This window comes from Ranitomeya imitator, chromosome 6 (genome assembly GCF_032444005.1).
Source record: "Ranitomeya imitator isolate aRanImi1 chromosome 6, aRanImi1.pri, whole genome shotgun sequence".
Lineage (NCBI taxonomy): Eukaryota > Metazoa > Chordata > Amphibia > Anura > Dendrobatidae > Ranitomeya > Ranitomeya imitator.
Window position 1 is genome coordinate 376526695 of NC_091287.1, and position 17135 is coordinate 376543829.

The 17135-nt window shown below is 43.8% G+C and overlaps 1 protein-coding gene across 1 annotated transcript in view; it reads right to left on the reverse strand.

The window, feature by feature from the left end:
• Nucleotides 1-17135, reverse strand: part of SEH1L (SEH1 like nucleoporin) — a 54990-nt gene that overhangs the window by 17166 nt on the left and 20689 nt on the right. The window contains exons 3-5 of the mRNA XM_069731009.1: nucleotides 15359-15505; nucleotides 10415-10626; nucleotides 2685-2783 (exon numbers count right to left, since the gene is read on the reverse strand). Of these exons, the coding sequence (XP_069587110.1) occupies nucleotides 2685-2783; nucleotides 10415-10626; nucleotides 15359-15505 (458 nt within the window). The remainder of the gene's footprint in view (nucleotides 1-2684; nucleotides 2784-10414; nucleotides 10627-15358; nucleotides 15506-17135) is intronic.

The window sequence follows — 17135 nt, forward strand, 5'->3', positions numbered from 1 at the left end:
GTGTTTTTGTGTGTGTGTGTATTTTTGTGTGTGTGTGTATTTTTGTGTGTGTGTGTATTTTTGTGTGTGTGTGTATTTTTGTGTGTGTGTGTATTTGTGTGTGTGTGTATTTGTGTGTGTATTTGTGTGTGTGTGTGTGTGTATTTGTGTGTGTGTGTGTGTTTTTGTGTGTATTTGTGTGTGTGTGTGTGTGTGTGTGTGTGTTTTTGTGTGTGTTTTTGTGTGTATTTTTGTGTGTGTGTGTGTGTGTGTGTGTTTTTGTGTGTGTGTGTGTGTGTGTGTCTCTGATTAGGTATTCATAATCCAGACTGATGACAGGTCACTGATCCCTCACTGACTGGCCCCTAGTTTACATAATGAACATATGTACATACTGCAAAAATAAAAATTAAGCAAAAAAAAACAAAACACCCTTCTGCAGGCATGTGCCGGCTGTGGCACCTGCACTGCAGCCTAATCACAAGTTTTATGTGCTCTTCATGTTATTCAGCTAAAAAAAAAAAAAAAAAAGTCAATTTGAAAAATAGCGCCCATGCAGTGGCTGCTATTGGTGTATTCAGCTGTGATCCGATAGCTGCTAGTTGCAGCGGGTGTGTGAACTATAGTCCTGACAATAATATTCTCCTGATGATAAAATAGTCATTGTAAGTAAACAACTGCACATACCAATAAAGTGATACATCCCTGAGCTGGTTCAGCCTTTATCTCCTGCTGTCCTTAAATTACATAGCAAAATCCTGCTGACAGATTTCCTTCAAGTCCGACAGAGTTTCATAGTGAAACATAGTTGTAACACGGACCCTGTTTGAGCAGACTGGTTGTTTTGAAGGCAAATTTGCAGAGACGGGCCATGCACCATTCTGTGACATTACACTGGGTAATATCACAGCTCAAGCTCAGTCACTAAGGGGCAGCCTTACAGGTATGTGCACGGTCTGTGCAGCCTTACATTTGTGAGGAAAGCTTTCATTAGTGTGACAGGTAAAGTTGGTAAAACATCTTATTCTCAAACCACCAATACTAGCAGTGGCTGTATACATTGGAGAGCTTTTGGCTGCTACATCTCCCAACCCCGTACATGCACGGCTGAACATGCGTATGTGCTGTATGGGGGAGGGGAGTAAGCAACTCTGACGTCAAGGGAGAACAAATCGACAGGCCATGTTGGAATAGAACATGCCTTAGGGTACCGTCACACAGTGGCACTTTGATCGCTAGGACGACACGATCTGTGACGTTCCAGCGATATCCTTACGATCTCGCTGTGTCTGACACGCTACTGCGATCAGGGACCCCGCTGAGAATCGTACGTCGTAGCAGATCGTTTGAAACTTTCTTTCGTCGCTGGATCTCCCGCTGACATCGCTGAATCGGCGTGTGTGACGCCGATTCAGCGATGTCTTCACTGGTAACAAGGGTAAACATCGGGTTACTAAGCGCAGGGCCGCGCTTAGTAACCCGATGTTTACCCTGGTTACCAGCGTAAACGTAAAAAAACAAAGACTACATACTTACCTTCTGTGTCTGTCCTCCGGCGCTGTGCTTCTCTGCACTGGCTGTGAGCGCCGGCCAGCCGGAAAGCACAGCGGTGACATCACCGCTCTGCTTTACGGCTGACCGGCGCTGACAGTGCAGAGGAAAGCACAGCGCCGGAGGACAGACACGGAAGGTAAGTATGTAGTGTTTGTTTTTTTTACGTTTACGCTGGTAACCAGGGTAAACATCGGGTTACTAAGCGCGGCCCTGCGCTTAGTAACCCGATGTTTACCCTGGTTACCAGGGGACTTCGGGATCGTTGGTCGCTGGAGAGCGGTCTGTGTGACAGCTCTCCAGCGACCACACAGCCTGGACACTCCCGCAGACAACACATAGTGAGCTGGTCCCACCAAACCTGTCTGACAATCATTAAGGTTAAGTTCCCACAATGATTATTTGGGGAGTTTTTGACACTGTTTATTTTCACGTCATAAAAAAATGCAGCGTCTCAGTTCTTTATAGAAATCTTATGTCCATTGAGCTTTTTTCCCTGTTTAACCTGCAACATGCAACATGACAATTTCTCAGATTTTTCTTATAGAATGATATTCAATGTGGAAAATCCACAGGTAAAACAAACGCATATATGTTTTTAATGTGTTCGACATGTGGAAACGCACTAGAACGTCCACATATGACTGCGTCAAAGTCTTGTCAAAGCAAAATACCAAAACAGCTTTATTTAAAACGTGACATACCAAAGAGAAAAAAAAAAAAAAACAGCGTCAAAAATGCAATGAAAAACATGCAAGTAACCTAATTTATCCAATAGCTGCAGAAAATTTCCTCCTAAAAAAAACCTCACCAAATACCGTACTCATTGTGAGAACATAGCCTTTAAGTATTTTCCAGGCTTGAGGAGAAGTTCTGAAGCCCCGATGTGGCTGCAGATTGCGCACACTGTCAGGACTCCCCTCAATTGTCAGATTGAGCATGTGGCGACTACATTCTTATCTGCCTCTCTCATGGAACATGGATGGAAGCGGATGAGAATCTAGTTATCAAGAGATTGCCTGCTCAATCTGTTGACTGAGGAGAATACTGACAGTGTGCATAATGCACACATTCCGGATCTGCCATTCTGCTGTCACACAGGGGTCCAGAATGCCCCTTTAAGTCTGCTCTGATATGTTCCACATGAGACTCACCTTGTGTTCTCGTTGTACTCGTAGATCTGCACTTTTCCCATTATGTTAGGGCTACTGTCATCACTTCCCACAGCGATAGTTGGAGAATGAGCTCGGGAACTAAACACAGAGCAGAGGGTTTAGTACATTAATTAAGGACCAGCGATGTAACATAACGAAGGCTGCATTAAACTGGCTGACCACAGCCACACAATGGCTACATGCCAGCTAATCAGACAGGCTGACTGCACCTCCATGTGCACAGGTCACCATCTTCTAAGCAGCACATTGCCTGTTTACATATGACAAAATGCTGCCGAGAATGAGAATATTAAAGCAAGATGTTGATTCATCAGGAGATGGGGAGAATCGTTCCCCGATTATCAGCCATTGCACCTTAACAAATAACACATCGTTTATCACTGCCGAGCTGATCATTGCTTCATAATTCAATTCATAAAAGTGCACAATTTGGAAATATTAATTTTATAATAAATGAGTTAACAGAAAATAAAACACACTTGCCTAAAAAATTGAAGACATCAAATTGTCGCTAAGTAGCATAATAATATAGGAAGGTGGATGGAGTGAAGCCGGGGTAATGAGAGCGTGAGGCTTAGAAGTCACATATGACTCCATGATTTACTACTGCATCCCTGACACTGTTCAGAAAGGAAACCCCTGACAGATCGCTCCGGCCCAAACACCAGTGCTGATCACGGACTGGACCAAATGGCATATGACAGTATCTACATTTACAGTTGTGGCCAAAAGTATTGACACCCCTGCAATTCTGTCAGATAATACTGTTTCTTCCTGAAAATGATTGAAAACACAAATTCTTTGTTATTATTATCTCCATTTAATTTGTCTTAAATGAAAAAACACAAAAAGAATTGTCCTAAAGCCAAATTGGATATAATTCCACACCAAACATAAAAAAGGGGTGGACAAAAGTATTGGCACTGCTGGAAAAAACCATGTGATGCTTCTCTAATTTGTGTAATTAACAGCACCTGTAACTTACCTGTGGCACCTAACAGCTGTTGGCAATAACTAAATCACACTTGCAGCCAGTTGACATGGATTAAAGTTGACTCAACCTCTGTCCTGTGTCCTTGTGTGTACCACATTGAGCATGGAGAAAAGAAAGAAGACCAAAGAACTGTGAGGACTTGAGAAACCAAATTGTGAGGAAGCATGAGCAATCTCAAGGCTACAAGTCCATCTCCAAAGACCTGAATGTTCCTGTGTCTACCGTGCGCAGTGTCATCAAGAAGTTTAAAGCCCATGGCACTGTGGCTAACCTCCCTAGATGTGGACGGAAAAGAAAAATTGACAAGAGATTTCAACGCAAGATTATGCGGATGTTGGATAAAGAACCTCGACTAACATCCAAACAAGTTCAAGCTGCCCTGCAGTCCGAGGGTACAACAGTGTCAACCCGTACTATCAGTCGGCGTCTGAATGAAAAGGGACTGTATGGTAGGAGACCCAGGATGACCCCACTTCTTACCCCAAGACATAAAAAAAGCCAAGCTGGAGTTTGCCAAAACTTACCTGAAAAAGCCTAAAACGTTTTGGAAGAATGTTCTCTGGTCAGATGAGACAAAAGTAGAGCTTTTTGGGCAAAGGCATCAACATAGACTTTACAGGAGAAAAAAAATAGAATTATTCTTACCGTTAATTCGGTTTCTAGGAACCTTCCACGACGGCATATGGAGGTTGTCTCTTTGCCCTAATGGGGAACAGGAAACACAGAGAGGTTTAAAAGGACCTCCCACCTCCCACCTGCCAGTGACTTACAACTGAAACCATAGCACCGGTTTACCTTCTGAATCCCAGAACTAGTCCAGGAATATGTATCGGGTGGGAAATTAGTGCCGTCGTGGAAGGTTCCTAGAAACCGAATTAACGGTAAGAATAATTCTATTTTCTCTAGTCACCTTCCACGACGGCATATGGAGGAATACCAACTAATTTGGCACTAGGGAGGGACAACGGCCTGCAGAACTTTACGGCCGAAGACTAAGTCCTTATTGGACAATACATCTAATCTGTAATGTTTAGAGAAAGTATGAAGTGAAGACCACGTTGCTGCCCTGCAGATCTGCTCTGGGGATGCACCTGCTCTTTCTGCCCAGGAGACTGACGTAGATCTTGTTGAATGGGCCTTGATCCCTACTGGAGGTATTTTGTTTTGAGCAAGGTAGGCTTCCGTTATAGCCTTTTTGATCCATGTAGCAATGGTACTTTTAGCTACTTTTTTACCCTTATTTTGCCCAGAGGGATGGACAAAGAGGTTATGATCGATTCTGAAAGCACGGGTCTGATCTAAGTATTGCAGCACAATGCGTCGGACGTCCAGAGTGTTGAATCTTCTTTCTTCCGAATTTGCAGGATTATGGCAAAAGGTTGGTAGAACAATCTCTTGGGAACGATGAAAATCAGAGACTACGTTCGGAAGAAAAGAAGGATCTAGATTATTATTATTATTATTATTATTTATTATTATAGCGCCATTTATTCCATGGCGCTTTACATGTGAGAAGGGGTATACATAATAAAACAAGTACAATAATCTTGAAAAATACAAGTCACAACTGGTACAGGAGGAGAGAGGACCCTGCCCGCGAGGGCTCACAATCTACAAGGGATGGGTGAGGATACAGTAGGTGAGGGTAGAGCTGGCCGTGCAGCGGTTTGGTCAATCGGTGGTTACTGCAGGTTGTAGGCTTGAAGTACTATTGAGTCATCTCTCACTAGAAGATACGGCTCTCTTATAGATAAGGCTTGTAGTTCACCCACTCTTCTAGCCGAAGTTATGGCTACCAAAAACACAGTTTTATAGGCAAGATTTTGAAGAGAGCAGGAGGACAAAGGTTCAAAAGGCGGGCCTGTAAGACCTTGAAGCACCACATTTAGATCCCATGGGGGAACTATTATCTGTTTTCTAGGATTCATCCTAGTTGCTGATGTTAAGAATCTTTTGATCCAGCGATGACCTGCTAGATCTTGATCAAAAAAGGAGCTAAGTGCCGAGACCTGGACTTTGAGAGTACTGGGCCTAAGACCCATTTCTAAGCCTTTTTGTAAAAAATCTAAGATGTTAGGTATATTAGGCTTGAGAGGGTCTGGAAGGTTAGGTAAACAAAAAGACGAAAACTTTTTCCATATTTTGTTGTATATGGCGTTGGTTACTGGCTTTCTCGACTTTTGGAGAGTAGCTATGACGGGGTCCGATAGACCTTTTGCTTTCAACACGTGGGCTTCAGTAACCACGCTGCTAAGTTCCATTTCTGAGGGTCTGCGTGGAGAATAGGACCCTGAGAGAGGAGATTGTTCTTTTGAGGTAATATTACCGGTCCATCCACTTGTAGTTGGATGACCAAGTTGAACCAACTTCTCTTGGGCCAAAAAGGAGCTATCAAGATAGTCGGAGTCCCTTCTGATCGTATCTTCCTTAGAACCCTTGCCAGGATTGGGATTGGCGGAAATGCGTAGGCAAGCTGGAAGTGCCAATCTTGGACTAGGGCATCCAGACCTCTGGGATTGCCTCTTGGGTTCAAGGAAAAGAAGGTTTTGACTTTTGCGTTCTGGTGAGAGGCAAAGAGGTCGACCTCTGGAAGACCCCACTTTTGAACTAGCATATTGAACGTCTGAAGATCCAGGCTCCATTCGCCAGGATGAATGTCCTGGCGACTCAGGTAATCTGCTTGAATATTTGCAGTCCCTTTTAGGTGAATTGCCGTCAGGGACAGCAAGTGTTTTTCGGCCCAATAAAAAATTCGAGCGGAGATCTTTTTCAGACTGAGGATTTTTGTACTGCCCTGGTGCTTGATATGAGCCACCGTGGTCATATTGTCTGAATAGATCTGGACATGTTGACCAGAAATCTGACGGCTTGCTGCCAACAGGGCCTCTTCCACAGCTTTGAGTTCTCTGAAATTTGACGATTTGTTGCTGATTGACTGGTTCCAAAGACCTTGGTAAGGAACATGATTTATTATGGCTCCCCAGCCCCTCCTGCTGGCATCTGTCTTGATTGTGACTAGCGGAAGCTGAATCCAACTTACACCTTTCAGGAGGTTTGTGGAATTCATCCACCATGTTAAGGATGCTTTCACTCGACCGGGTGTGTGAATCCTTTTTATTAGAGTGCCAGGACGACCATCCCATCTGTCTAGAATGTGGGTTTGAAGAATTCTCGAGTGAGCTTGAGCCCAAGCCACTGATTGTATGCAGGCTGTCATGGAGCCTAAGAGAGACATTCCCTCCCGAAGAGTAGGAAATCTCGTCTCCTTGAATCTTCTGACTTTTGCTACTAATGGTAGCCTGTGATCGTCTGGGAGAAAGGACATCTGTTTTGCTGAGTCCAGAACCACACCCAAGAACTTTCTGGTTTTTGAGGGTTGAAGCTGTGATTTCTTCATATTTGGAATCCAACCCAGAGACTTCAATATCTCCAAAGTGGTTGACACATGGGACATCAGGGTCATCTCGGTGGGGGCTACTATCAGGAGATCGTCCAGGTAGGGCACTATGCAGACACCTTGACTCCGGATAAATGACACTGCTTCTGCCATGATTTTGGAGAATACCCTTGGTGCTGAGGAAATGCCGAAGGGAAGGACTCCAAACTGATAGTGCTCCACACGATGACTCCCCTGTATCGCAAACCTGAGGTATTTTCTGTGTCTCGGGTGGATAGGGATGTGAAAATATGCATCCTTTAGGTCGATGGTTGCCATAAAGGAGTGATGTCCTATCAGAGGAATTGCAGATCTTACAGACTCCATCTTGAACTTGCGATATTTCACATGTTGGTTTAGACCTTTTAGGTTTATAATAATTCTTACATCCCCTGAGGGTTTGGGTACTAAGAACAGCCGGGAATAATGTCCTTTTCCCTGTTCCAAAAGTGGAACTGGGGAGATCACATTTGATTTCATAAGATCCCTGAGACCTAACGTCAATAAACTGTGATCTCTTGAAGTCGGAAGGGTAGTAATTTTTAGACCCTGAGGGGGGGAAGAAATTAACTCTATTAATAGGCCCTCCTTGATGACATTGAGGACCCAGTGGGAACTGGTGATATTTTCCCACTGACCCACATATTTCGAGAGTCTCCCCCCTACCGGGTCGGAGTCATTGCTTGTCCTGTTGGGACTGTTGCTGCTGCTGCTGGGGGACAAAAATATTTTTCCCTCTACCTTTTGCGTAACTCCACCTGCCGGTTTTGCCTTTCCCTCTTTGAGGGGGCTGAGACTGTGGGGCACGAAAAAACCGTTTTCTCAGTTGTTTCCTGCACATCAACCTTTGGAATGTCCAATTTGATTACTTCACCCTCTAGAGGAAATCTATGCTTCATTTCTGCAGGGGTAGTGAGGCGTTTCTCAGGCTGTTCCCATTCCTGATTAATCATACTAACGATGTTAGCGTGCACCGGGAACCCCACTCTCTTCTCCGATCTGAGTCCACCAAACATCTGATCCTGTACGGACTGTGGTTCATATTCCTCTTCTAGGCCCATAGTATTACGGACAGCAGATACTAAATCCTCAATATAATCTGAGGAAAAGAGGTATTTCCTGACCTCAGCTTTAGGCGATACAGGATCTTCCCAGCCCACAGATGAAGTATGGGAGAGGTCTGAATCAGAGTCCGATTCGACCACCTGAATTTTTCTCTTTTTAGCTGGGGAATGTGGTGGCGGAGGTGGAGGAGTAGTAAAAGCTGCTAACGAAGATTGCACCTCCTGTTTTACTAAGGAGCGAATTTCATCCAGCAGAGATGGTTGCTCAGCTTTTACAATCTTGTCAGTACATGGCTGGCAGAGTCTTTTGTCCCAGTTAAGAGGGAATTTAGTAGAACAGACTGGGCACTTCTTTTTAATAGCGGCTTTAGGGGCAGACTTCTCTCCCTGAAATGACAAGGGAGAGGGGAGTGAGGACATTAAACCCCCTATAGGTACTACCTCCCGGATCCTATCCCTGCAAAACACTTACTGTAGCAGGGGTAGCGCTGGGCTCCGCAGATGCAGGGCACAAGGAACCATCCATACTGGGAAAAATAGTCTTACCTCAGTGGTGGTTCAGCAGGGTTTAAGAATGCTGTCCGCACCTGCCTCCAGCAATCAACAGTTCCCCCTCCTCCTCCGGGATCCATGTGAGGGGACGCCATCAGTCCGACACGCCGGCCGGCGATCCCGGAAGAAGCGGCTTCCAGGAGAACGAAGGACCGGAAGTGACGCGCGAGACCGCCGACGTCACATCCGGAACGCCGAGCCGGCAATGGAGGGGGAGAACGCCGAGCAGCTCATGGAGGAGCCCGGCGAGGGATCCCAGGCCTGCTTTGCCCTCGTGGGGGCGCGGGAAGGCCAGGAGGGGGTCCCTGAGGCACCTGCATAGCAGGACGATGGGAGCAGCAGGGGAGGAGGCGGAGCGCGACCATCAGCTGCCCGGCTACAACAGGCAGAGCCTGCACAAAGGTACCGCAGTCGCCGGCCACAACAGCACCTGGAGACCTCTCCCTGTCCCATGGGGAACAGGAAAGACACTGGCAGGTGGGAGGTCCTTTTAAACCTCTCTGTGTTTCCTGTTCCCCATTAGGGCAAAGACACAACCTCCATATGCCGTCGTGGAAGGTGACTAGAGAAAAGAGGCATTCAAAGAAAAGAACACGGTCCCTACAGTCAAACATGGCGGAGGTTCCCTGATGTTTTGGGGTTGCTTTGCAGCCTCTGGCACTGGACTGCCTGACCGTGTGCATGGCATTATGAAGTCTGAAGACTACCAACAAAATTTTGCAGCATAATGTAGGGCCCAGTGTGAGAAAGCTGGGTCTCCCTCAGAGGTCATGGGTCTTCCAGCAGGACAATGACACAAAACACTTCAAAAAGCACTAGAAAATGGTTTGAGAGAAAGCACTGGAGACTTCTAAGGTGGCCAGCAATGAGTCCAAACCTGAATCCCATAGAACACCTGTGGAGAGATCTAAAAATGGCAGTTTGGAGAAGGCACCCTTCAAATATCAGGGACCTGGAGCAGTTTGCCAAAGAAGAATGGTCTAAAATTCCAGCAGAGCATTGTAAGAAACTCATTGATGGTTACCGGAAGCGGTTGGTCGCAGTTATTTTGGCTAAAGGTTGTGCAACCAAGTATTAGGCTGAGGGTGCCAATACTTTTGTCTGGCCCATTTTTGGAGTTTTGTGTGAAATGATCAATGTTTTGCTTTTTGTTTCATTCTCTTTTGTGTTTTTTCATTTAAGACAAAATTAAATGAAGATAATAATACCAAAGAATTTGTGATTGCAATCATTTTCAGGAAGAAACTGAGTATTTTCTGACAGAATTGCAGGGGTGTCAATACTTTTGGCCACAACTGTAAGTGCTCAACTGCAAGTCCATGAACTGCACAGGCATTTTACCTGATAGAGAGTTATGGGATTATTTTATGGTCTCTTCTATCAGGCTGCCATCATTTTTAGGAGTACCGATTCAACAGATACAAAGATGGAGGATTCTGCGCTGACACTACCGATCGTCCTCCATATCGGTATAGGCCCCAGGATATGTATGGCATCCGTACACAGCATGGTACAGATTCTGGAGGTGTGCGTAGGGTCCATAAATAAATCTCTAACATGTGCTGCAGTATACACCGTCATACTGACGCTCCTGGACAGTAACTAGCCACTGCTGCTCTCAGGTAGCCAGTCGCCAGGGACTGGAGCAAAGATACCAACTAACCTTGAGGGATTCCAGGAAATACAACTGCAGCTCAGTTTACAAGATATCTCGTGCTGCAGAGACCACTGACTGAGATTCATCACATCAGGGGCTTCGTATATTCTCACCACACCATCTGCAGAGCAGGTTGCCAACATCAAGCCAATGTGCTTGGGAGCAAACTTGACATCGGTTACTGACGTCCTGCTGTCCACAAGTGTAGTTCTCTTCACCTAAACATACACAATCAAAATTTAAAAAAAATAATTAAAAAAAAAAAATTATATATACAGGTCCTTCTCAAAAAATTAGCATATAGTGTTAAATTTCATTATTTACCATAATGTAATGATTACAATTAAACTTTCATATATTATAGATTCATTATCCACCAACTGAAATTTGTCAGGTCTTTTATTGTTTTAATACTGATGATTTTGGCATACAACTCCTGATAACCCAAAAAACCTGTCTCAATAAATTAGCATATCAAGAAAAGGTTCTCTAAACGACCTATTACCCTAATCTTCTGAATCAACTAATTAACTCTAAACACATGCAAAAGATACCTGAGGCTTTTATAAACTCCCTGCCTGGTTCATTACTCAAAACCCCCATCATGGGTAAGACTAGCGACCTGACAGATGTCAAGAAGGCCATCATTGACACCCTCAAGCAAGAGGGTAAGACCCAGAAAGAAATTTCTCAACAAATAGGCTGTTCCCAGAGTGCTGTATCAAGGCACCTCAATGGTAAGTCTGTTGGAAGGAAACAATGTGGCAGAAAACGCTGTACAACGAGAAGAAGAGACCGGACCCTGAGGAAGATTGTGGAGAAGGACCGATTCCAGACCTTGGGGAACCTGAGGAAGCAGTGGACTGAGTCTGGTGTGGAAACATCCAGAGCCACCGTGTACAGGCGTGTGCAGGAAATGGGCTACAGGTGCCGCATTCCCCAGGTAAAGCCACTTTTGAACCATAAACAGCGGCAGAGGCGCCTGACCTGGGCTACAGAGAAGCAGCACTGGACTGTTGCTAAGTGGTCCCAAGTACTTTTTTCTGATGAAAGCAAATTTTGCATGTCATTCGGAAATCAAGGTGCCAGAGTCTGGAGGAAGACTGGGGAGAAGGAAATGCCAAAATGCCTGAAGTCCAGTGTCAAGTACCCACTGTCAGCTGCTGGTGTTGGTCCACTGTGTTTCATCAAGGGCAGGGTCAATGCAGCTAGCTATCAGGAGATTTTGGAGCACTTCATGCTTCCATCGGCTGAAATGCTTTATGGAGATGAAGATTTCATTTTTCAGCACGACCTGGCACCTGCTCACAGTGCCAAAACCACTGGTAAATGGTTTACTGACCATGGTATTACTGTGCTCAATTGGCCTGCCAACTCTCCTGACCTGAACCCCATAGAGAATCTGTGGATATTGTGAAGAGAAAGTTGAGAGACGCAAGACCCAACACTCTGGATGAGCTTAAGGCCGCTATTGAAGCATCCTGGGCCTCCATAACATCTCAGCAGTGTCACAGGCTGATTGCCTCCATGCCACGCCGCATTGAAGCAGTCATTTCTGCCAAAGGATTCCCGACCAAGTATTGAGTGCATAACTGAACATTATTATTTGATGTTTTTTGGTTTGTTATTAAAAAACACTTTTATTTGATTGGATGGGTGAAATATGCTAATTTATTGAGACAGGTTTTTTGGGTTATCAGGAGTTGTATACCAAAATCATCAGTATTAAAACAATAAAAGACCTGACAAATTTCAGATGATGGATAATGAATCTATAATATATGAAAGTTTAATTGTAATCATTACATTATGGTAAATAATGAAATTTAACACTATATGCTAATTTTTTGAGAAGGACCTGTATATATATATAAAATTTTTTTTTTTTTTTTTTTACAGAACCACTTTAGAAAAGATCAAGAGACTGTAGGCAATAAAGTTCTGGTTTTATTCACATACAAAGTCCCCCATCCTGTTGTGTACGGCTAGTCAACACCTTTGGGGAGTTTTGTTTTTGTTTTTTTACTTAAAGGAAACCTGTCAGCAGGATTGTGCACAGTAACTTACAGTGACAGGTCGGCGCCGTTCTACTAATTACAATGATACCTTGGTTGATGAAATCCATCTTGTGGTTGTTGTTTAATCTTTATTTTCAGTTAATGACATGCTCGTGCTCAGGGGCGGTCTGTGGGGGGTCTTCATGTGGTGCTCTGCTTAGGTATTCATAATGCAGACTCCTGACAGGTCACTGATCCCTTACTCAACTCATCTGCCCCATATTTTACATACGGTATGTATAATATTCATTATTTAAAAAAAAAAAAAAAAAAACCACACCTTCAGTAGGCAGTCGGCACCTCACCTGCGCTGCACCATGATCACATCCACAATGTGCATTTCATTCTTTTATTTGCTGGCATACATACATATAAAAAAAAAAAAAAAACAATAAAACTGTCTCAAAATGGTGTTGGCTGTGCCTGCGAAGTAACCGCTATAGGTGATCAGATAGATGCTACTGCGCCAGCGCCATCTTTGTAGAGGAAAAAAGGAAAAAAAAAAAAAAAATTGCCTCCTCCTAGATGGCACCCCCATAATAGCATCTATCGGATTGCTGATAACTGCTACGGCACAGGCGGCGCCATTTTGAGACAGATTTTTTATTTTTATGAATTATTTATACCAGCAAATAAAATAATTAAGTGCACATTACACAAGCGGTCATGCCACCGATGCCTGCCTGCTGAAGGTGATTTTTTTTTTCCTTCAATATATAAAATATTTATTATGTAAACTAGGGGGCAGGTCGGTGAGGGATCAGTGACCTGACAGAAGCCATACTGGTGAACACCCAATCAGAGCACCACATGGAGATCCCCACAGGTCGCCCCGGAGCACGACTGAAAATAAAGATTCATCAACCAAGGGATCATTGTAATCAGTATAACAGCGCCGACCTGACACTGTCTGTGGGCTACTGTGCACAATCCTGCTGGCAGGTTCCCTTTATAGGCATGCATTTGGGGCAAATATTTTTTTTCACAAGTAGGTTTCACTACAAATTTTGCAGTTTGCCTTCTATAGCCAGCTGCAGAATGAGTAAACAGATTCTGTTAGTAAGCTCCTGCCCTCCCTTCACAATAACACTTGCCCAAATAATGGCATGCAGGGTTTATCCCTCTATCCATATAGTCTGAATCAGTCCATAACCAAGAAGGTCCACATGAAGCACAGGACATGTAAGATTAGGCCCAGTGGACAATGCCAAGATTATTTATTTTGTGCAAATATAATTACATGAAAAATTGACATTGTAAAAATCCCGATTTAAACAATAGGTCATTTTCTGATGACATATTACCTTTATCAGTCTATATGCCATCAAGTCAATACAGAAGGAGATATTGGGGGAGCTCTATGCAAAGCAAAATGGTGTTCAACAATTGGGCCTAAAATTTGACTAAAATCAAAACTGGATCACAAGTCTGAAAAGGGTGAAGAAAAACAAACAAACAAAAAAAAAACGATTTGTCATAAAGTGAGCGCAATGAACCTCTTCAGTGATGCACTGTAGGAGCCATTGTCTCCTGTCAGTGTGTCACTGAAGGTCCTATAGAGCAGTGACATCACCCGATGTCACTGTTCTATAGGGGAGATCGTCATGGGACCCTTGCTATTAATTGGACTGCATCGAACAGGGAGTATACAGTTGGTTTATTATTTTTTATTTTTTGCAGGCGATCGAAGGCGTCGCAGGAATTAGGCGTGCTTGTAAATATGGTGAAATTAAGAAAATTAAAATACTTTTTTCTGGCTGTGTCTTTTTTTTTTGTTTTTTTAACTCTTTCACTACTATAGGATTAATAATGGATAGGCGCCTTATTGACACCTCTCCATTAATAACCGGGCTTAATGTCACCTTAAAATAGCAAGGTGACATTAACCCCTTATTACCCCATATCCCACCACTACACAGGAGTGGGAAGAAGGGGGGCTAAGTGCCAGAATTGGACCATCTTAGAGAAGAGCCATTTCAGGAGCGGCTGCGGTCTGGTACTTGTAGCCTGTGGGGGGGGGAGGCAATATCCATGACCCCTTCCTAGGCTATAAAATATCAGCCCGCAGCTGTCTACGTAGCCTTTCTGGCTATAAAATATAGAGGGGACCCCACATCATTTTTTAGGGGTGGGGTCCCCTATTTTAATAGCCAGTAAAGGCTATGCAGACAGCTGCGGGCTGATATTCATAGCCTGGGAAGAGGCCATGGGTATTACCCCCTTCCCAGGCTACAAATATTGGCCCCCGGCTTTCCCTCTCTGGCGCAGAAAAGGTGGACCCACGCCATTTTTTTTTTAACTGACATATTGTTCATTAAGAAATTTGGATATGGATATATATATGGATATATCTATGGATAGATATATCTGTATGTATCTATCTATCTGTCTGTCTATGTCTGTGTGTAATGGAGTGTGGGTTGGACAAATGCAAAACAGGAAGTCGGAAAGAATTTACATCACTGATTGAAGAGAGAGGAGGGAGGGGTTTGGGTGTGTTTTGGAGTGGGTGTGCTAGGTAATGGATTCCAGGCCAGTGCAATGCATCATGGAACTTGTAGTATTAGAGCACAATAAGTCAGGAGAAAGGAAGTTGTCGATTAGCCCCATGAAAGCTGGAGCTAGCACTGAGGATGTGCTGCTACAGCATGATAAAAGGTAATATTGCTAAAATAAACACAGTGGATGTTTTGAGTGGCACATAATAGCAAGATTTATGAAAAAAAAAAAAAAGTTATAGTAGTGGACACCTTCTTTAACCCTCTGCCGGTAATTACACCAACAGCTCTGGGTGGCGGGCGGTAACCCTGCCAGACACAGAATTACACCACACCACTGGGACACTGTTTGTCAAGATTCCTGTACATGCCATGCAAGCACGAGATCCACTTACCCAATGACTTTGTCCTCTAGGTTTGTCGTTAGATTCACCTACGATTTCTTCCCACACCGCAGCCGTTCTGTCAAATGAACATGATGCCAGCACCTGACCAAACTCTGGATGGGCCCACGTTACCCGCCATACCGAACCGCTGTGTGTCTGAGCACAGACATGAAAATTAGTATATGGCCACATGACACCTAAAAAGGGGTTGTCTGAGCAAAATAAAACTTTACCCAAGAGATTAGATGTGTAAAGCCAATCACTGATGACAGCTGCAAGGAGGCATAAAAGCACCCTGAGCTGAACCCAGGTGGGTGCCAGTAAATCTGGCCGAGTTTTGTAATTTCCACATAACCAGCGCCATAAGTATCATATTCCCCTTTAAACACAGATTTATTAATAGTGAAATGGAGTAAAAAAAAAAAAAAAAGATTCTGACATTGGGATGGGAACCATATTTACCATACAATTTACTGTGGCACTCCTTAGGCTGCCGTCACACTAGCATATTCTAGACTACCTGACGCGTTAGAATTGGGCCACCATCGTGTGTGTGTCTGTGTCTGTGTGTATATATATATATATATATATATATAAAAAATTATATATATATATCCTCTCTATATGGTGTTAACATATACTCTGAGCTATACATACATATACACCTTTTGTAATGTCAGTGAGAGGCAATGTGTTCAGTACAGAATTGAGAATAAGAATAATTAATATTTAACACTTTTCCTCTCTTTGTTCTACTCCTGGTTTTGGCTTACAAATACTGATGTAAAATACTGACCAAATACTGATAGTGTAACGGCAGCCTTAAGGGTATGTGCGCATGATCAGGAACTGCTGTGGTTTTGACGATGCATATTGCATCGGTGCATGTCAATTTCTCTTGCGGAGAGGAGACGCTAAGAAATTTAAGCAATAAAAATGTATTGGATGCGGTAGATCCACACGGTTCAATGAACACATGTGGATTTACCTGCGTGATTACAAAGCAGTGTTTTGGACACAGCAAACATACGCTGCATCCAAAGTGCTGCTTCTTCTCGATAGTTGGTCAGTCTTTGGCTACTTTCCCAAAATCAAGATTTCACCATTTCAGGCTACATCTACCAACAGTGTGATATGTCAGGGTTGGATCTTTTTACAAGGGGATGAAAAGCATTAGAATAAAGGGTTGCAGATATGGCCGACAGCTGGTTGTCTACTTCTCCTAGAGAGACAATATTCACCCCCTGGGCACAGACACTGAGCGGGAATTTCTCAAGAAATAATTGGGTCTGTGCACATAACATCTTTTAAACTCAGGCGAACTCGCAAAGTTTTCTAAGCAGAAGATGCTTCAATAAACAGGCCTTTTTTTTCTTTAGCTTTTGTGGTCGTTTTCTGAGCATTTTTCCGATGGGTTTGGCTGTCGGCGAGTTCTCCCATGATTTTTGTGACATCTCTTTACTGTTGTATTTCAGCCATTATTTTTTACTTCACTGAACAATGAAGACACTGCAGAACAATGGTCAGGGCTTGTTTTAATTTTTACCTCAAATCAATAGAGAGAGATATATATATATGTCTAAGGGTCACTTCCGTGTTTCTGTCTGTCTGTCACGGATATTTATTGGTCGCGGCCTCTGTCTGTCATGGAAATCCACGTAGCCGATCGGTCGCAGTAAAACAGCCACGACCAATCAACGACGGGCACAGTCTGGAAAAAAATGGCCGCTCCTTCCTCCCCGCAGTCAGTGCCCAGTGCCCGCATACTTCCCTCTGGTCACCGCTC